The sequence below is a fragment of the Nansenia antarctica genome, assembly GCF_963989245.1.
Source record: "Nansenia antarctica genome assembly, chromosome: 10".
In the NCBI taxonomy this organism is placed as follows: Eukaryota; Metazoa; Chordata; class Actinopteri; order Argentiniformes; family Microstomatidae; genus Nansenia; species Nansenia antarctica.
In genome coordinates, this window is record NC_137680.1 from 1,543,647 (window position 1) to 1,566,546 (window position 22,900).

General features: G+C 42.3%; 1 protein-coding gene across 1 annotated transcript; it reads right to left on the reverse strand.

Moving 5' to 3' along the window:
- Positions 1-8,328: 8,328 nt before the first annotated feature.
- Positions 8,329-22,583, reverse strand: rspo1 (R-spondin 1; the record flags this gene model as incomplete). Its single annotated transcript, XM_080540484.1, has 5 exons — positions 8,329-8,516; positions 14,801-15,013; positions 16,142-16,285; positions 19,451-19,642; positions 22,484-22,583. 5 exons carry the CDS (start codon positions 22,581-22,583, stop codon positions 8,329-8,331), a joined length of 837 nt encoding a protein of 278 aa, XP_080396610.1.
- Positions 22,584-22,900: the final 317 nt, after the last annotated feature.

Consider the following 22,900-nt stretch of genomic DNA (forward strand, 5'->3'; position numbering starts at 1 on the left):
CACCCCACCTGACAAATGTCCCCGTGGCCCTGTTCCTGCCTCCGGACTGTTCTCGTATAAGGACTGTTTTCAGTGCGTCTCTTCCCACCGCCCCCCCCATGTTATTTACATATCTTTAATCCTAGTGTTAGTGCAGAGCAGTCAGGAGGAAGACTGTGCTTTTTGTATATATTTTAGTGGTAGGATGTGATGGCTGTTTTGGAAAAGGGATAGATTAGGAGGGTTGGGGTGAATGATGACAAAATGTCAGGTACTCTTCATGCAGTAACTGGGTCTGCAGTTTATTTTACTAAAGGATTTGGTCAATTTTTTGCTTAATGTCTTTTTAATTTACTTTTCTGACATTGAATCTCCACTTGAACAGCATGTCTTTGGCTGTATATTCACTTTGTACAATATGTTTTTCTTTCTGAGCTGTTCAATAAAGGTTTATATGCTTCATTTTACCCTCTCTGTCTGGTCTCTTGTGTGTTTTCACTATGAAAGTGACATGGACCCTGACCTCTCTAGTTACATTGGTGACTACATACTGCAACGCTTCTTTTGCCACCTTTCATATGAAGGAAGACTTTCTGCTGATCAGTGCCAACAGTCAACAAGTGGATTACCTGTTGGCTCAGGAGTCCCATGTCAGGAAAGGAGCATGACATAATAAAGTGCCCTCTGTTTGTCTTTGGGAAGTTCGTCTGAAAAGTACATTTTGGTCTGATCATGGCCTACTCTAGCAATTTAGGTTTTAGCAAAAGTACGGAATGTCACCTTTTGATTTTACGGTATTTTACCATCAAAGGTAAGGGTCACTATTTGGCTTGACATTTGTTTTATATGCATCTCCCATGTTGATGACTGACTCCAGATTTGAGTGCTTACCTTTTATTTAGCTGTATCTAGTGAAGGGTGATTGCTCAATTCAGAGATGGAATGGGAGTAAATGGGGCACTTAGCTTCTTATTCCATTAAGCACCAAAATGTCCTTTTAGAAATTCCTTAGCTAATTTTGTAGTAACTACATGTCTTCTAGGGGCTTTAGGTATATTACCAAAGGATTCTTGCAAAGTAATATTTAAATCAAAGTATGTTATATGCCGTGCCTTTGGAAAGTATTCAGACGCCTTCACTTTTTACACATTTTGTTGTGTTATAGAGTCAATTTAAAATGGATTGAATTAAACAATTATTTGCCATCAATCCACACACAATACCCCAGAAGGACACAGTGAAAACATGTTTTAAAATACAGAAATACCTCATGTACATAAGTGTTCAGACCCTTCGCTATGACGATCAACAAATATCTCTAAGTTGAATTGAGTCCATCTTAATGCAAGGATAATAGTTCAGGTATTTTTGGAATTCATATTTTTGCTTTTATAGTGTCTCTGATTTGCATAGGAGTCATTTAGTCATACCAGGTGATGTCTATAACAACAAAATGTGGAAAAAGTGAAGTGGTCTGAATACTTTCCGAAGGCACTGTACGTATGTTATTGAGTATGTTATTGTCTCAGGGTGCCCAAAAATTCTGAAATGACTTCATGCGAAGTGTCCTGTTTTCTCCAAGTTGAGTGATCACACCTGCTGTCATAACTAAATAACAAAGGCACTAAAAAAACATCTGGATCCATCGGGTCCAAGTGTCTGAATGCATGAATGTACCCTCAAATACAAACAAAGTATAGAAAATAGCATTGGAAATAAGTGTTTTTACAGTTTTTTACGGTCGCTAAGTCACAGTGTTCAATACTGAAGCCACAGTTTCACTACTCTTCATACAGTCTGCATTCGTAACACTCATGTTGGCCAATGACTTTATTCATGTCTCAAAAGAAGCTCGTTCAACCACACACTGTCAACAATGTTCACTCAGAAGCATACACTGTCATTCATAACATTCTGACTTACAAAATACTAACAACAGGGAGCATTACATAGTTTGAATGATTTTCACAAGAATGAATATTTCACTATAAAAATGGTTTGATTTATAGTAATCATAGACAGAATAGTTGACTGTACAACTGTAAAGTATTAGGCAACAAGAATGAATCAGAAATGCCGCAATTTGCTTCTATCCTTTATTCTATCTTTTGCTTCTATCTTTTATTCTATGTTTTATCCTTTTTTTTTCAGTATCTTTGCAGAAAGTAAGTTACGGTACATTTACTTCAAAGTACACTACATTTACTTGTGTAAAATGAAAAGTGAAAAATAAAGTGGAAGATGCAAAGTTCAAACAAAAAATAAAAACAGAAATTCCAGGGCTACAATACAATAGCAATCACACCAAGTCTCACTCCTGAGGGTTTTGGTCCACCCTCTGGTCTGCATCTGGTCACATCTAATGTCTTCCCTAGCAATGCATCTAGTCTATTTCATTTCATTGTATATATTCTGCTACTGTAATATTTTCTAGACATTTCAATATGATTACTGCAAATAGTGAAAATACCACCGCTCATCCGTTATCAGACTTTGCTGAGGTGCTGGAACTGAAGAGTATCAATAGAGTGCAAAATAACAGCATCTGCACACTCAAACACTGTGCAAAAAAACAGTTTATTGCGAGCTTTCTGTCATATATGATAGGAATATGATTACTGCAAAATTGCACCAAATAATTCAGTTTTGAACGTGTTCTTCACAGTTTTGAACGCAGTGGTTTAACAATGAAAAAATGTGTTGCAAATACATAGTATTTTGCAAGTGGGGGAGTTTGAATGAGAGAAGTGTTATGGCATTTGGAGAACGTAGTCATTGAATGCATTCTAATCTGTATGAAAGCAGCAATGCACAAATCACAGAGAAAGAGTCACAGTTTTGTTCACATGGGTTTCTGCTCTGCTGACTGTATGAAGAGTTGTGAAACTGTGGTTTCAGTATTGAACATGGCGACCATAAAAAACTGTAATGCCTGCGTGGTGTTATTTTTAAAATGTTGAAATGTTTGAGTTAGTAATTCATAAAGTACAAAGGTTCCATCTCACAAAACATAATGGAATGTAAAAACTTTGACACTCAATATCTCTGAACTGCCCTAGACGGAGATAGAACCTTATCATTCTAAACTCACGAAACATTTATTTTCTCATGAACTGTTTTGGAAAAATGCATCTGAATTGCTTTGCCTTGCTTCACCAATAGCCACGCTACAAGGATATTTAGCATAAGCGTACATGCACAGACTACACAGTAAGACATGACCATGAGTCATATCATCATTGGTAAATCTGTTTGTAATAAAACAATATTAAATAAATAGGCAATGCTGTTGGTAACCTCCAGGGGGTGCTATGTGCCTGGGTAATTTTCTTAAGACAGCGTAAACTAGACTAGGCCCTCAGTGCTACAAAAGTGATACAATTATGTTTTCTTGTAACTGATTTGGAATTAGCGTAGATAATTTACATGCAAAATACATACATGATAAGGCATTGATCAATGCACTGTGTTGATCCAACGCTGAACCTCTCTTCCCAAAGGGGGGCAGTGCATGTACAGCAATGTGGGTACCATCAGGAAGTTCGGTCCCCAGTTTGAAAAACCCTTTCATGTGACTCATCAACAACGAAGGCCAAGTATCTTAGTGTCTTTCTGTATGACATTGTTTGTCTCCCACAAGTTTTCAATTCCTCTTCAAGGATTTCTTGGTATTATACCGTAAATCGAAACACCTTAAAAGTGTAGCGTGTCATTCTCTCCCTTCTTTTGGCTCGACACATTTCCACCATATCTCTTGTAGTAATAGAGGCCTCCCTTTGAACATTCCCTCTGGCCCCTAGACTAGGCCCATCTGTCAGATCTCAAGCCATGAAACATACTGCTGTGCTCCAGAGATGGAAACCATGGATCAGCCGCTGTCTCTTGGGGGAAGTCTCGGTGGGTTCATCTAAGGAGAACTGGAAGCCGCCCACGCTGGATTTGTAAAGGGCTTTGGAGGACTGACATTGGTAATGGGTAATAACAGCGTAAACACTTAATGTGGGCTGTTTGGGAGTGCAATGTGACAAACTTGAGACTCCAGTAGCCTCATATGCCCCCAACCCCCCTTTCACCCCCACTGGTGGCGGCGGTGATGATGATGATGATGCGATGAAGATCAAGTCAAGTCTGGATCAGTGATTTGAAGGGGGGGCAGTTGATCTACGGAGGCCTTGAGCAGGGCCTAGTAGGGAAGGCCGGTGCGTGCAGGGAGGGGTAAGTGTTACAGACACAGACATTGGCATGACTGAGAGCTGCCTGCCATGGTGGAGGTGTTTGACCCGTAGAGAGACCTGTCCTAAACAGACAAGTAAACATAATGAGATCATCAAGTGTTTATGATCCTGGCAAACCAAGGGCAACCGTATACTCTGTGACGACGCGTCATCAATTTCTCTCCCCTGGAAAAGAGGAGAGGGAGAGAGAGAGGAAAAAGAGTGGGAGACTGAATGTGAGGAGGGAGAGCTCCGTCCCATGGAGCCGGCCGGGGGAAGAATTTATGGTCAGGAAGAGGGATGAAAGTGTAATTTACGGTCCACGCTTTACCGTTCCCCTGCCCTCCCCTTTTGGTAATGAGAAACTGCTGTTTTGGTTGTAGGGGGCGAAGGCCCTGGCAGACCCCTCCCCCCTGGCTATGACACATCATTAGTTTTTATTTCTGTCTCTGATTTTTACGGCACCCTAACCAGGCGCCAGCGTTTGGACAGCGCTCGATAACCGCCACCCCGGTTGCACCGGATGAGCCGTCCCACCTCCCATGATGACGCTCCACCACTCAGAGTGGACGACGCGGACACCCCCACTCCGTTGCCCCTAAATAACATCACCTGGACGAGTCAACCTGCCCTCACATTCCAAGCAGTTCCCATGCTTTGCAGAGATGGTGTTAGGGCAGTGGCGGGCTCAGGCTGTTTGAAGGGCAGGGGGGGCGAAAAGAAAAAAAGGGCACCTACTGCACAACATGGGACCCCATCAGTGCACATGGTCAAGTTTAGACCATTGGAAGGGCAGCCAGTCGGGCACGCCCTCTCATTTTCGCCACTCAAAAGGGCAGTTAAGACAGAAGTTTTTCAACCGTGGGGGCACCAGGAGGGGCGGTCGCCCCCCCTGCCCCCCCCCCCTGAGTCCCCCAGTGTGTTAGGGTATATAGGATTGCCTCCAAATGGCCATTAAAAAGACACACCAACACAGCTCACTGTAGCCCATCATTAGACATGCTGAGTTGTTAAAGCGTTGTGTACAGCGGGTCACTGATGGAAAAACATACTGTATAGTGTTTCAAGAGATTCAGTAAGAGTAAGACTATGCCAGACTCATGTTGTCTGAATCATTTAATTGTAATACAATATGTGACAGGGTCTGACCGAGTTGAAGAAGATATGCTTATATGAATGTCGGTACACCTCAAACCAAATACCAGAGAAAATCGCTCTGAATCAAAACAGACGCGTTTGCTACCCTTGCGTCGGTTGCTAGCTAGCAGCTAAGACAGAACATTGCTATGAATGTCTAACTGCATGTTTAGCACATCACATCATGCTGATAGAATATCAACATGGTAAAAACACATAACTACACATAATTAGATGATCACACAGTCCTTGCTTTTTAACACGTGCTAAAATGTATGTTTGTTTACAAGCCAATGTAATCACTTACCCAGTAGCCTACGAAGCAGGACGGCAGATGATACAGTGAATCCAATTCACAAATTATATGTATTTAGTGATCCTAAAACTGTTGTTTGTTATATTGAGTGGACTTGAACTGTCATAATTATGAAAAAAATAAAATGGATGGTGGTCATTTGCCCAACTTGAGAATTGCCGACATGCGGACCATTTCACCAGACCGTGTCATTATGCATAGAGGTTGAGTTCATGCAGACTTTACATACAATTCTGGGCACTTCTTTATAGTAGCTGGAAAAAATACGTTGTGAATGAATGAGTGTAATTACCCTTACCCTCTCGAGTTGTTTTCTGATGTCAATGTACATTCACAAACACTTTATTAAGAACACCTGTACACTTTATCATTCATTCAGGTAGTGTAATGGTGTGGGGAATGTTTTCTTGACACATTTTGGGCCTGTTACTACCAATCAATCATCGCTTGAATACCACAGCCTATTTTAGTATTGTTGCTGACCATGGGCATCCCTTCATGGCTGCATTGTACCCATCTTCTAATGGCTACTTCCAGCATGATAATACACCATGTCACAAAGCGAAAGTCACCCTTTGGGATGTGGTAGAACAGGAGATTCACAGCTTGAAAGTGCACCTGAAAAATCTACAGGAATTGCGTGATGCAATCATGTCATCATGAACCATAATCTCAGAGGAATGTTTCCAACATCTTCTGCAATAAATGCCACAAAGAATTTAGGCTGTTTCGAGAGGCTCTACCCAGTATTAGTATAATGTTCCTAATAAAATGTTCAGTGAGTGTAAATCCCACGAGCCTGTGAAAAGCAGTCATATAGATGATGATACTGTGTCTTTTTCCAAAGGAGGCTGGCACAAATCAACCCTGACGATTGACAGATGTAGGACAGATGTAGGATGTCTCAGGTAGGATAAGGCAAGGGTGCACTGTAAGATGCAAACAATGTATGACACGTGAAGAGCACTGTGAGGGAAAGAAAATATGAAAAAGAAGGAGATGTGGACATTTCCAAAACAATAATGGGAAGACTCAAATTGAACCATCATCACACAGTAGACAAACAGAAACATGGAATGACTGTAAAAATGTGATGAATGTTTTTACTGCATCTGAATTTTATTTAGGCTTTCACAGAAGTAATAAGATACATCATAATGATACTAATAATCGTTATGATTAATGACAAACTTGACGCTGACATTCTCAATATCACAATCCAAAATATGAATGCATATGTTATGTATACCTTCTCATGAAGCTAATATTTTGTGTAAAAGCAAATAGATCCAGGGAAACCTAAACATGATGTGACAATGATTGCTCAAAGATTAAGTGTCAAATGGTACAAAAAACAGAGTTGCACTGCGGTATCTTCAACCCCATGAGCCAGATATTAGATTGAGTAGATGTATAATGCGATGATCCTGTTCACTGATATGAAGTTGTGCAGGACACTGAGCAGCTGTCGGTGGTTTACATATAACCAGAGCCATATTATTGGTGCATATGGATGCGTTTGATATATAACTGTGCCTCTACAATAGTTTCTCTTGTTGCCACTATACAATTTCCCACTCTACCAGATTGATATAAACATCCACGCACATACACTGAGCTTCCGTGTAGAAAGACACACAATATACAGACACAGCCACACAAATATACATACAGTCATAAGAAGTGATCACTACTTTTGCAAGACATTGCAGACATGTTTGTAAACATACAGACACACGCACACACACATACACAAACACTCAAACACACACACACACCCACACCTGTTTTTTCATTCTTAACTTTCTGTGCAGAAGATAACTGTAACCAAAAACTGTTTTATTTGAGATAAACTTAACTACCGGAAGGCTTTAAAATGGGTTAACCTTAAAATACTGTCAGATCAGGATTTGAACTTTGAACTCTGTCTCAGCTTCCGCTACATAGCTTTTGGTTTGTTTCATAATGGAGAAACGATGCAAACCAAAATATCTGTTCAAAATAAGTTTTTCCCCCCTACAAAACCACAGATTCCAGTGCCTTTCTTTTGTTTCATCATAAAATAAAATATAAAGAATCTTAATACTGTTCATTTTCTCTACATCACTTATAACATCTCCTTGAAAAAGATCTGCTTGATACAGAACCTGTCACAAAACTTGAGGCAGGCAAGACAATGAAAAAGAGAGAGTGATTAAAAAAACGATATTTAAAAACATCAGAGGGATTCTAAAGGATTGTACATCCTCGATTCAATGTGAGGCCTCCAGCTCAAAAATTCTCATATTCATTCAGTGTCTCGCACAGTTCAGCCACTGGAGTCCTTAGTTAGTCTACGATAAACTTAAGAAAGGGTTAAATTAAACATTTTGACCACAATATTTCTGCGATGTGATTCACAATGTCCCGCACTGAAGGCTCACAGTGGAACAACAACCCTCCACAAGTCTCTCATTAGTACCTCAGACGAAATGTACGAAATGTCTGTTTTTTCCTCGTCTATTGCAGCAATCGTCCAGTTCTCTTAGGGCATCTTCTAGAATGCGTAGCAGCATTAATCCTTTTCTTCATCAGTTTGATTTTGTCATGTCTTTGTCTCGTCCTCTCTTAATGGGCAACGCAGGTGGCTTTGTGTCTGTCCCTCTTGGGTCTGTACCTCCACCCAGTCCACAGTGAAGGGAGCTAGGTGACAGTGCTGGACGTGAGGCTCGGGGCGGTGGTGGTGGTCCGGGTTTGGGCCTTCCTCCTCTTGCCCCCCCCTCCTCTGCCCCCTCCTTCTTTGCCGCTCTCTTTGCCGCCTTCTTTGCCCTCGCGGCTGCGGCCTCGGCTGTTCTCTTTGTCTTTGTCCCGACCCTTCCCTCCCTTTTTGCCTGAATAGAAAAAAAAGAGAAAACAGATTCATACCCATGATTTATTTTTTATTTTTTTACCTTTATTTATACAGGTAAAAACACATTGAGCCCCAAGGGCTCATTTTCAAGTGTGACCTGTTCACAGGCATACAGCAACAACATCCACCACAAACAAATACAATACAAAACCTGGCCTACATAGTCTAAAACTAAACTAAAACTACATAGTCTAAAACTAAAACTAGTCTAAAACAGTCTAAGATAATCTAAAACTAAACTAAAACTACAAAACCTAAAACTAGACAGCTAAAGAGCTAGGGACAGGGAGGGGTCAGCAATGGGCAAAAGGGAGGGTCAACTCAATTGCAAGAACAAATCATGGACTCGCACTGTATGTCTCTCTCAGAATATAGTGAGAAGAAGTTACATAACCCAGAAACTACAGGATGGTTTGGTTCAATCTTTTATAAAAGATCGCTTTGGTACAAGTCAAGTACAGTACATGGTACAGCTATAATATAATACAGGAGCTCGACTTGAGGAGTTACAATGTCTCCTCTGGCATGAGAGTGGAAGATACGGGCATCGTGTGGAATCGCTGCTCCTAGCAGCGCCCTTCTAATACAGGCTAATCGTCGCTAAGCCTCAGACATGCAGCACAAGATCCAGAGCCATTCATAAATGCCATCGTGACGCAACGCAGTGCTGCACAGCGCTGACAGGCAACACACAGCAGCGCTCGGCGCACCATAACTACGGGCCCGGAAAATAATAATCAAGCCTTTGTGAGGAGCGCAGCCCCGAGCGCTGGACACGTCTTAACACTCACAACTAGACAACGGCTGATGGAACATAATAATCCATATAAACATTTGGAATCTGTCGAGGTGACCTCCTCTTTCAATGACCCCCCCCCCCCCTCTTACTCCCCTTCGCTCCCTATGCTACTCTTGTGTCTAGACTCCAACCTGTCACGTTTTAAGTGCATAATTGCCCTCTAAAATCAAACATCCATTAGAGGCGCTTTCCAGGCACTCTGGATGGAAAAACAGTTCAGGAGAGGATAACCAGAGGAATTGACAGTGTTGAAGTGATGCGGTACAATGGTGTCCTGTAGTGTCCTGTAGTGTCCTGTAGTGTACTGTAGTGTCCTGTAGTGTAGTGTAGTGTCCTGTAGTGTACTGCATACATACATACATAGATTGTGGAACATACAGTATGAGCACCCGTTGACATTCTATTGACATTGTCCTCTTTGATATAAATTGCACCAAACTACTCTTGGCCCGATGAGACAACAAACAAACACGTTGGACCTTTAATCCGTTGGATGGCAAGTATACTGTAGATGTGAGGGGTGGTTGGTTATGGAAATGAGTGTTTGTGGCGAGTGTCAGACTGTGATTGTTTATCCAATGCTGATGTGTACAGTCCTCCACGATGGGGGGAAAACTGGACAGTTCTGCTGAAGGATGTTTGCTATGAACTGTGTGTTGAGAGTCACAGCGTTCCCTGGAAACAGAATCAACATTCACTAAGAAGGAGCTGGAGAGCATTCGCTATGCAGGCGACAAGAGGGCTTTAATGGCGCCTACTTGTTTGTCTGGTTTTCTGCCTCTTGTGACTATTTCTACATCAAATGCCCCTCTGCTTTATTAGGGTAGTTAAGAAAGCCATGTGTTTGTTAAGGGACAGGTCCTTACTGTACATACGCCACATCGTGACGTTAGAATTATATGGTTCTATCTCCATTTTTGTTTTAGTTTAGTTTTTTACATAATCTGATCCATTAGGTGTTTATTAATGCCTGTGTGGTGTTATTTCTAAAATGTTGACCTTTTTTAGTTAGTTTTAATTCATAATACAAAGGTTCCATCTCACAAAACATAATGGAATGTAAAAACGTTGACGCTCAATATCTCTGAACTGCCCTAAACGGAGATAGAACCTTATCATTCTAAGCTCGTGACATTACAAAATCACATATTTGGTTCCTTAACTTGAAAGGACAGGGAAAAACATCAATCCTCACTTTGGTTCTGTTTATCTGGGTACTAACAACTAACTGTTAGCATTATTAACCAGACAATGGACCCTAAATTAGCATGTTTGAAATGGCATGCCTGAATAATCTCAGTAATTTAAATCAATCATTGAGTCTTTTCTATGAATTTAGGATGATTTTGGACATAGTATTTCAAACATGCTAATTTAGGGTAGCCTACGGTTAGTGACAGTGCCCAGATAAACAGAACCAATGCATGGATTGAAGTCTAACCTAAGCTATCTTGTGATCCCGAGGGTAAGGAGAGTTATGTTTTTGTCTCTCCACTTTTCTTTCTGTATTATTTTTCTTTATTTCGTTATTAAGTTGTCTTCAACTAAAAATGTAAATGTCAATAATAGAGCTAATGTATGTATGTATGTATGTATGTATGTATGTATGTATGTATGTATGTATGTATGTATGTATGTATGTATGTATGAATGTTATGGAAGTGTATTGTCTGTATTTAAGTGTTGAAAAATTGTTTGAAAGTAGCTATGGTATGAGGACCCCAGCAAGAATAGCTACTGCATATTTGCTGCATCTAATGGTGGATCCAAATAAACTAACAAACAAACAAACAAACAAACCTTGTCCATAGACTCTTTTCAGGGTAAGGAATGAATCAAAGACGTGATTTGGGTGAAGGGTGAACTATCCCACTAAGTTTGCTTCTAGACTGGCAAAAACAACAACAAATGTATTTTGGTAAACCAATGAAAATCCCAGTTTGGCAGTACACTATCAAACATTTTTGAACTTGGCGTTCATATCTTGATAAAGAGAGGCCCTGAAACGAAATGAGTTTCAATTAGAATTCCTATCATTTATTTAACGACGGCCTGGCAGGACTGCAGGTGTAGTTGCTTTTCCTCGGCTCAGTGGAAAACTGCAGGCAGACCCAACACAGTAGCTCACTAACGGGGAGTCGATGAAGTTACATTTTCGAGAGACCCTAGGGCCAAACTCATTAAAGCGTCCATCACTGTTGAGCCCCAATTGGCCAGTTGGCTCCTGACTTTGGGTCAAGTCACATTGACGGAGCATGGGTAACTAACATGCTTTGTATGCATGCAGAGAGTTACTGTATTTCTCCCACTAATGAAAAGAATGGCAATGACATTTGAAGAATAATTTTCTTCTGTTTATATTGGTGCACGGTTGAGAACCTGTGGAGTTACGGGCCCTTCCTTCCACACACTGTGAGCATGGCAGCTCCTGAGCTGACGTTTTCACTATTAAGGCCTCTGACGAACCCGCTAATAGAGTTAACGTGGGACTCCATCAATTTATGACAGCCATGATTGCAGCTAGCCTACACTTCATCCAAGCTAAACACTCGTTGCCTGACAAAGGCAATCACGCGTTTAGCAAATTCGGTTTTCGTGCGAACTCATTTATAAAAGCTACAGGAAGGAAAAAGGGGAGAGCGTGGCCAAATCGACACAAAGCGTGAGATCTGCAGACCAGTAAATCACTGGTGTTATACAAGCACTGCCCCCTGTGAGTTTTACAGCTGCCCCGTCAGCCAACTCCTGCAGATGTATTTGCAGCCTTCGCTAATTAAGCACACGGCACGTTTACGCACATGAAGAAAGGTACGTCAGGGTCATAACACCCATCACCTTTGACTTAATTCACATGAGAAGAACATTAGTTATTACGCACTTTGGCAGGAGAACGATATTTATTTCCAAAATGGCCTAAAAGGCGGCCTACTCCCTCAGAAAACAAGAAGAAGAAGCTAACAGCTAACATTTCTCAAAGTCAAGACTGTGATATATTTCACAACCCCATGAGGCGTTATATGTCTCAATTTCCCCTCTGCGAGAGTCAGGTGACTCCTCGCATGTCATACTCTGTCGTACTAAGATGGCCTCCCCTTTTCCCTCTCTCTCTTCCCAACACAACAGCGCTAAGTTTAGAAATTTGGCAAGCGGCGTAGCACTTTTATGGGGCAGTTTATAATATTTCACCGTTAATTATTCTTTTGAATGCGTGGTGGAAATTCTTTCCAGGATGCTAGGCGTCACGCAATGTAAATTTGCCTCTCGTTTCTCAAACGGAGCTGTCATTCCCTGTCCAGCGTGGAGCCCACTCCCCTGAAGAATTACAAGCAGGCCAGACACTCCTCTAGCCTTGCTCTCTCTCAGTGATATAGAATGCTTCTGGGCAAATCTAAAAGACCCTATTCCCCATAGTGCACTAGCCACTGACCAAAGCCACAGGGGGTAAGGTGTAATTTGACACACAAAGTGTTAGTTTTTATGTCCTTAATGAACTTTGATTTTATGTGGACATAAATAAAGCATTTAAAATGTGTGTGCGTGTGTGTGTGTGTTTGCGTGTGTGAGTGTGTGTGTGTGTGTGTGTGTGTGTGTATGTGTGTGTGTGTGTGTGTGTGTTTGCGTGTGTGAGTGTGTGTGTGTGTGTGTGTGTTTGCGTGAGTGTGTGTGTGTTTGCGTGTGTGTGTGTGTGTGTGTGCGTGTGTGAGTGTGTGTGTTTGCGTGAGTGTGTGTGTGTTTGCGTGTGTGTGTGTGTGTGTGTGTGTGTTACATAGTGCCCCGTTATAAATACAAACAATAGAGCAATGTGCTTCTAACAGGTTAAAATGACATTTGCTAAGATGTAGACTCAGTAATGCAGCATGGCTGAAACTCCTTAAGCGTGCCACCCTCCCATAACGTTTTGGAGTATTCCTTGTTTACTGTACACTAAGTTCTTGTAACGAAGTAGGAGCTTCCAACTTCGGTTCATAACGTGCGTTAATAAGACACCAAAATAAAACATAAGCAAGGATAAAAACTGGGATTAGTGATAGCAGAGAGCAGAGGCCAAATGGCCGACTGACAGGGTGATTCACCATGGTATAAAATTACCCCTCTAAAATCAAACCACAGAGTTTCAAAACTTTTCTGCTCTTTATTGGATCTGTCTAAGTATACCAACAATCTGGTCAATTACGTTTTACCTGGTATTTTTTTATTGCTTTTGGCGTGAAATGTTAATAATTCCAATAAAAATGAGATAATTCAAACAAACTTGACCACAGCAAAGATCGTTGGATTCTCTTGCTTCTCAAATAAACTCAACCCATACACAACAGGCCAGATTAATCTGCTTCAAAAGCTACAAAAGTGTTCAGCGTGGGTCACAGGGCCAAAGAACATTGCGATGCAGCTAATTAGCTGGTCTGAGCGCGGATCATACGCCATTATCGATAGTGACGTTAACTGGGCTGAATTCAGCTTCAGAACATACGGCCAGCTCTAAAACAAGCTGTATGACTGATAAGAAGACTTAGAGCAAACATGTCAGAGCCATGTAAACCTCACGCCTCAGCAAGCTTCAAAACAAACAGTCTCCCCCCAACTCTGACCGAGGTCCAATACCGCAGTACCATGGCACACTCCCTTGCACTTGGCTTGCTCGAGTCCCTGAGCGTTTGTTTACACGGCTCGCAGTCGTAGACTGAGTGTCCTTCCGTGAGTCAAACAAACCGTACCCAATCATCACGGATTGAGTTGTGTCTAAGAGTTGTGGTGGTGTTGAGTCATAGGTTACGGTTAATCATTCATAATATTGACTAGAGAAGGCTTATATAGAGCGGAGAGAGTTTCTCCCTTCTCCATCAACCTGTATAGCGTCAGCTAATCACATTGTCAGTGCTGTTATGTTTTGCGATCAGAGACTCTTGAATCTCTTTCTAATCGTTCATCCTCTTATTGAGCTTCCTGTTATTGTACGGTATTATTATCGTCTTTCTTTTCATCATTCTCTTTTTCTATTTTCTAATTTTGGACTGTTAAGCCCAATGCACACAGCGTGCGATTTCTGTTGCACGACAACATTCCATTGTTGTCATGAATGGAATCGAATTTTCGCCGTGCGATTAAAATCGGGGCCGTGTGCATAGGGATGCGATTTTCTCATAGACTTCCATTCAAACTTCAAAATGGAATGTTGTCGTGCAACAGAAATCGCACGCTGTGTGCATTGGGCTTTAAGGATGAGCTTAGAATTAAAAGGTTCTATCTCCATTTAGGGCAGTTCAGAGATATTGAGCGTCAAAGTTCTTACATTCCATTATTTTATGAATTGCTAACTCAAAAATGTCAACATTTTTAAAATAACACTTTAAACCACACAGGCATTAATAAACACCTAATGGATCAGATTATGTAAAAAACTCCAATTTTGACAAAAATGGAGATAGAACCTTATAATTCTAACGTCACTTGTTGTCAAGTCTTACCTCCTTTCCCACAGGGGGTCTTCTGAACTGTGCAGTTCTGCTTCTCCGTCTGTGAAGTGCACGGCCGCGAGGCCACCGAGACAGAGAAGGTGGTGTCGGGGCTGGGGGGCTGGACGGGCTCTCGCACCCGGGTCTGGGAGCCTTTCTTGAAACCACACGTTTTGTTCTTCTTCATACAAGGACCCCATGGGCTCCATTCACCCAGCTCACACTCTACATGTGGGACACGAGACGGGGGACAGGGGACAGAGATGAGATACTGTCAATTACATAAAGTAAACAAGCCACTCACTTTAACCCACAAGCAACAAACCCTCTGTGCTCTAAAATCTGTTGGATTTATCGGTTTAGTTTTCAACATGGTTTTATGTGGCAGTGAGAGAGAGAATGCAGTAAAACTAATCTCCCGCAAATCAGACATCACTCATTTCTTTCTCAGCTTCTCAGGCTCAAAGCCTGTTTTCAGTACAGTTTATCTGGAGAGCTCAACTGTGGTAGTCCTGTGACATGCTGTTGAGCTTAAGTCATGACTCCATCTGTCAAGAGCTGTTTCCAATCCTGAGGAGAATTTCAACTGTTCTTTTTTGGTGGGGGGAAAATATTTGGACTTTTTTTGAGAAAGGATGGGGGGTTTGGAAGCGAACTTGATACTGCCAAAAACAATGACTGGAAAATGAGAAAATCCATGATAAGAGGAACTGGAATGGCCGTTCTGGTGAAGGTAAGGGAGCAGAGGCGATGCCAAAATGTCACCCTGGAGGTTGAGGCTCCCCTCTGCTCCGAGGAGCCAAGAGGCTTGTGGGAGCCAGAGCAGACTCCCAGAGTAATACTATTAGTGCTGTGTTTGCTTACTTATGATAGAAATATTTCTTAGCGAAATCTATAAAAGGCTTATCATCCAGCGGGCCTCCCTCCAAAGTTCAGCACTTCGCTGATTGAGAAACAGTACAAAAGAAGAGAAATAAACGGCGAGGGGGAAAAAACTCAAACGAACACATGGTGTTGAAGTGTTGAACCTTTCATTTCAGGCATTATTATTCAGACAGGCAGAACGTACTTGGCCGCTGATGGTTGAAGTGTATTTAGTTTATCATATCAGATGGGTAAATTTGAGAATATCGTGTTACGGGTAGAATATGAGGTCCACATCCAAAATATTAGATTTAAAGACTTGTGACAGGCTTAGACAATTCAATCTCATTGAATTTGAGAGGTTATTATTATTATTATTTAGCACATAAAACTCATTTTGTAGTTCTAGTTCATTATGAACTTCATGGTCAGTCGTGAGTATGGGGCCAAAGGTGAGAGGTGAGGGGTGAGAGGTGAGAGGTCACTCACCTACACATTCCATGGTCCCGTTCGTGGTGCTGAGGCCTTCAGGGCAGCTGACGTAGCATCGCCCTCTGTGTGAATATAAGCCCTCCTTACATTTTGTGCAAAAATTTCGATTGAAACACGCCTCACAATTCTCTATCTTACATTCTGAAAGGAAGAGAGGGGAAACATAAACAAACATTAGTTAAATAATGTGGAAAACTAAAGCAGCACAGCTTCAGTTTGTTCAGTCTGTGCTCAACATTCATGCTGATGCCCATAAACTGCAGTTCCTTGGAAAGACACGTACAGTACACATCTATAAAACGTCATTCTTCATTTTACTACGGCAAAGCTTTTGTAGACTTCTTTGTAATAGATTGATACTGTATTTTAAAATGTGGTGGTTCATAATACAGAAACACTTACTAAAGTACTTTCTTAAGTACTCCGTTTTTTAAGTATTAAAGTACTTGTATTTCTTCGTACGTTTATAGCAGCGAGGGATTTAGTTTTACCTCAGGGAGGACAAGAACGCTGCTTGAGTTCTATTGCCTCTGAGAGATTTATCAGTCGTAAAACAATGGGAGAGACTATTCTGGGCTTTTCACCACCCCACACCGTCTCTTAAAAGCATATGCATTCCAGCCTCATATTTCTACTTTGGAAAAGCTGGTGTGAACGAGGAACGGGGCAAGAGTTCAGTAACGTCAGCGGGATTTCGAGGCACGGTCTCGGTCTCCACGCACCTCCACCTCGTTAAAATCTCAGTGTCCCCAGTCAAACAAACACCTACTTCAAACAGGGGGTAATTACGGGTGAGGGAGAATGAAAAACAGACACCTTTAAAGAACTGCCAAAGAACCTTGTTCTCGTCCCTAAACACCCCTTTTCCGTGATCATCGTTATACAGTATTATAATTCTGAAATAACATGTCGTCTCTCTACCAAAGAGTAGAAACAGAGGCGATGAGCAAAAACACAAATATTCAGTCATACTCTTGAGTCTTTATAGTCTTAAGATGGGAATATTTAGTCACAAAATGCTATATACCGGTAGTTACATTTCACATGCACATCTAAAGCATGTCTAGCCTGCTGGTCTGTTGCCAGAGTCAGGGAATGAACTCCAGTCCATCCTCACTGGGGTTTTAATGTTCTAACCTCTGCTCTCAATTATTACTTTAAGCTCTTGACAGCTAAATGTGACGTGAGTGATGTTTGGAGCAAAAAATGTAGCTCAACCGTTTACAAAACGTAGCTTTAATGTAAGACAAATGTTGCTAACAAGGACATGTTGAGGATTTGGAGAGGACTCAAAATGCTAGCAGCTGATTGGATAATAACAGCAGGGTAGCCGCAGAGGGGCTTAAACTGCATGTTGAGGAGAAAAACCAGTATGCACTGCGAACTTTCAGGGTACAGTGTCCAATTAATTTCAAGTGACACTAGATCAGTAGACGGACAAACATGTGGCGATGCTGGTGAACCAGAACATTAGTTGTGATTCAAATGATACTGTTCTCCCAGTACTTTCTATCCCGAGCACATAGCAGCCATCCTTATGGGATATTCAAACACAAACACTATGTGAGGCCTAAGTTCCTGTCAGGTAGAGTAAAGGACCCTATGGTCAGCTGATCATATTCTATAACGTGATTCCAGGTCGGCTACAACATGTTTAAGCAAAAACTGCTGTGCATTTGAGTAATGTCGCTCACTTTATGTGAGTAATGGCTGATAGCTTTTTCTATTGAACAAGGCTCTGTGTATCTGCTCCAGTCATTGGAATAAAAAGTTATCACACAACACAACAGACTAGGTACAACAACCCAGAACATCTGCTGATTTACAATAAGGTATCCTAAGGCATTCGGACAGTTATTGCTATTCCTGGGAGGAGCTGTGTAAATCTGAATGGTATCTAATCTTCATCTCAATATAAGGGCTGTAAAACACACAGGGTTAAACAGGCGGGCAGCGCTGTTGTCAAGTGGTTCTGCCGTGTGAGAGGAGTCTCCCTGCAAATCAGCCTAGGCTCCGTGTGTGCTCCTGTTCAAAAACAAACAGTATCTTGTGACTGGTAATAGGGAAAAGCTGAGAGGCAATTTCCTCAACCATTCTCCATTAGGTTCAACGGTTGTGTTATGCTACGGGTTTACCTTTTATGAGGTTTGTGGTAAAGAAAAACATAACAGGAACATCTGTGCGGTATTATGTGATGTTGCAACAGGGTATCAAACAAAATAACAACTTGCATAAAAAAAAAAAGACTTGCTTTATTCTTCCTTTAACAAATTATAATGACTACAAGCTGTTGCGATCTCTAATTGCTTATCGAATTACGCACTTGCCTCGAAAATGGTTGATATCGTTTACCATTGGATGGAACACATACGGTATATAGCGAGGCACTCACTCTTTACATAGGGTCTAGTTAGATGATCTATCCTCAAAGAGAAAATAGTCGATTTTGTCTGATATAGTAGAGGACATCATGTGTGTATCAAAATGAAAATGAATATGGACTGTGAACTAGCATGAATCCTGTGCTTGCTAGCCAAGTAAAAAAAAAAAACACATAGACATCCTTGCAAAAACAGACAAACAACAGTGAATCAGAAAATGTTTTTGTTTGGATTTTCTTCCAATCCTGTTTTCCACCCACAAGTAAGAGAAACCAGACCACGAGCGCGGCTGCTGGTGCACATGGGGTGTGTGACACCAGATGCAAAATGGAGGATTTTCCTCAATACAGCACGACAAATGTACACAAGTACTGTATGCCATAACCTCTTCCACCCACAACACTCCCAAACTGTCTGAGTGTCGCTGCAACCTAACTACTAAAATTCCTGCGATGTCATAATGAAAGTCTTATTATCCAGCATGACCTGTTCCATTCGCTCGTCTTTATTTGTGTGTGTGTTATGCCACCGCTGTGCCACTGGCCATGTGGTGGAGTTTACCACTCCTCCTTTACCACAGAGCTCGACAGCTTACTCTCCAAGTGATCACTTGTACACCCATAGAACATAGTATTGATTTGACGGTACATGTGGGAAGACGGTACATGTGGGAAAACTAGGGTTAGGGTTAGGTACTAGGGTGCTAGGGTTAGGGGTGGGGTTAGGTTTAGGGATAGGATTAGGGTTAGGGTTAGACATGCCAGCAGGTACAAAGTCGACGTAGCACCTAACGGGTCCTAGGTCCTAACCCTAACCCTAGTTTTCCCACATGTACCGTATTCCCACATGTACCGTAACATTGACATCCATTGTGATGTCACAAAAAAATAAGAAAAGAAAAAAGAAAAAGAGGATCCGAACTCACGGGTGCATCTGTTGGTATCCGGGTTCCTCATGCCAAAATAGCCCACGGGGCAGGAGGCGAGGCACACCCCGATCTGCCGGATATCATTGCGCTCCAGGAGGATGAAGAGTTTGGGCCTACATTTGAGACAGCCGTTGTATTCAGAGCATCGCTCGCAGCCGTTGGAGCAAGATGGCGGCCCCTCAGTGCTAACTGTGGAAAGATAGGAGAATGAGAGAAAGAGAGACAGATAGAGAGAGAGAGAGACCGAGAGAGAGAGAGAGAGAGAGAGAGAGAGAGAGAGAGAGAGAGAGAGAGACCGAGAGAGAGAGAGAGAGAGAGAGAGAGAGAGAGAGAGAGAGACATTAAAAACAAGCATGAGGTACTGTCAATACAAATAGAATACATCTTCAGCCTGATATCAAAGTGTATTGTGGGAAAATAAAGAACAGCTGTCAGATTCAAGATTCTGCCGGATCTTGTGAGAAGAACAACACTGCAACACTTTTATGTTTTTCAGCACATACATACTGTAGTCATAAACCCTGGCAGTGGGTTTATCTCCTAACTAGTATGGGTTAATGTTTGCAGCTAATCTAACCAGAGGGCCATGCCAAACATCTTTGTTTGAACAGTTTCTTAACTGTTTACTTGAAACTGCTCACCGGAGATACTAAACAGATTTTTCGGTTGGGAGAAGCCCGGGTGTTTGGGACTGACAGCCGCGCGACGGCCAGCTTCCAAATCAGACACTGACATCACACAGGAACCCCCCTGGGGTCAACGAAAAAGTGACTCGGGCATTGGGATCTAGCCAATCACCGAAGAGCACAGCCAAAGAGGAAACATGCACAAACCCTCTCCATACGCTTTCTGTACCAGAACAGAACAGAACTCTAACTGAAGTATCAGCGGCCCACAGAACTGTAGAAGAACTCAGTGACCCCCACAAAAACTGGAAAGGCACCACATTGCACATTTTGCTCTCATCCCTCATGTAAGCACATGATCATACGCTGCGTACGGACGAGTGATTGGAATTATCGCTTGGAAATGTGTGTCAAAGTGCACATCCTGTTTCTAGGGGACGCTCGGTGCCGAAACTGCGGTCATCAAGACTTGATTTACAGTCCTATGTGGTATCAGCGCTAAATATATATACACTCTCACAGCAATCAATCTGCCGGCCTGTTTCTTTCACAGAGATAAGTCGGATGGTAAAAGCGTTAAAAATGTTCTCCTCGCAAATCGATTACACCATGCTTGAGTCATGGTAACTTGGCGTTATGGGGGTGCAGCGTTAATAATAGCTGTTTAACAGCCAGGCTCTAATCACTGCTAATGATGATAACAGTAATAATCAGACAGTGTAATAACTATTAATATTTAACCACAGATGTGTCACGTGTGTTTGTAGGCGGGGGGGGGGGGGGGGGGGGGGGGGGGCGCGATGACAACGACGACTCACCTGGGAATGTCTTTTTAATGACAGTTTCTGACCCTAACTGATAGAGGAGGGTTGATCTGTTGGAACGTGAGTTTTGTGGGCAGTATGAGTCTCTCTTTCCTCTGGTGTTGTGAGATGCTGTCTGTTTGATCACTGTGTTGTGTTCCATCGTATTGTTGAAGAGAAACATCCAGAGACATAAAGCCCTTAAAGCAGGAACCATCACATCTATACGACTATGGTATAGGGTGAGATACAGGGATGATGATAGGATGAAAATGTACATTCTATCATCTGCTGTAAATCATCACATATCAAATATATGATCTATTTAACACCTTTCTATCCACATCTACTGTATATCAGCAGCTTCATTCATTCATGGCAGAGCTTGAACATCTCATTTCTGGAACCCACAAGACAATTGATACGTAATTAATATCGAAAAACACATATACCCTACCCCCTAAATAAGACCATAGGACCATAGGTGGTTAATTGGACCATAAGGTTAAAGACCCAAGATGTCGGTCAATGTGCCTCAGCCTCTCTAGATGGCGCTCTAGTATATTCCACACAACCTAAGCGCCTAGTACTACCCTAAATATAAACAAACTTGACAAAATCATGACAACATTTTGAAATGTTTAGGAGGCCATATACATAATGTTAGAGAAATATACAATGAAAAGAAAGACTGGGGGAATCTGAGATTCTGCCTACTGCATTTCCTCTTGGTTTTGTAGCCCCAAGACAAACAACATCTCTCGCCGAAGCCAAGCTGGGTTTACTTGAAATCCTGACCTCTCTTGACTTTTGAGACAGGGTTCAAGGTTGGCATCCCATGAAAGCTCTTCTTGCGGAGAGAAGGCATTGTCTTAAAACCAGTGAAAACAATCGCACTGAGATTCAACCCAGTCACAGGGAAACACAGTCCAGCCAAAGAGCTTGAATAGTGTCAGATACTCATTCTAGCTAGCGCCTCGGCGAGAGCTGAGGCTGTCTAAAAGAAAGCGTGACTATAAAGATATTTAATACCTATAAAACCTCAACATAAATCAGGAGGGGCATAATCATAAAAAGAGCTAAAGAGGAAGAAACACAATCTAATTGAAAGGAAACTGTGAAGCTACCCATAATCCATCTTGGCAAAACAAATAATGAGGACGAGGAAAAAATAAACAACATCTAATCTTTACTGCGGCCGTAAAATGGTTTATACGAAAAGCACCACTGTATGGAAACACACGCTAGAAAAGAAAAGAGATGGAGAGAGAAAGAGAAAGAGAGGGAGAGAAAGAGAGGGAGAGAGGGAGAGAAAGAGAGGGAGAGAGGGAGAGAAAGAGAGGGAGAGAGGGAGAGAAAGAGAGGGAGAGAGGGAGAGAAAGAGATGGAGAGAGGGAGAGAAAGAGAGGGAGAGAAAGAGAGGGAGAGAGGGAGAGAAAGAGATGGAGAGAGGGAGAGAAAGAGAGGGAGAGAGGGAGAGAAAGAGAGGGAGAGAGGGAGAGAAAGAGAGGGAGAGAGAAAGAGAAAGAGAGGGAGAGAGAAAGAGAGAAAGAGAGAGGGAGAGAAGGAGAGGACAGAATCTGCAGATTTGGGGAACTCACTTCGTCTCTGCCTCCGTCCCTTGGATAGCTTGAAGCCGTCACTGCTGGGACCCATGGAGCCGAGGAAGACCATCGCCATGGCCACCACTCCCAGCTGCATAGTCCCTGCTGCCCGGTCACGGGGGTGCGGGGTCCCCCCTGCAGCAGGCACACAGATCAGGCGGGGGGCCCCCTCCTTCCACTCTGTGACAGGTGGATCACGCTGCTGCTATACCACTCCCTGCTGATTCCCTTCTGTCTGCTACTACTGCTCCCCTGGGTCTCTCTCTCCCTCTCTCTCTCACTCTTTCTCTCTCTCTCTCTCACTCTTTCTATCTCTCTCTCTCTCTCTCTCTCTACTGGCTGCCGCGACTCCTTTCAGCGGAGAAGGATGATTGTGTTGCGACTGCAAGTCCAAACATGCCCAGGGCACAAGCC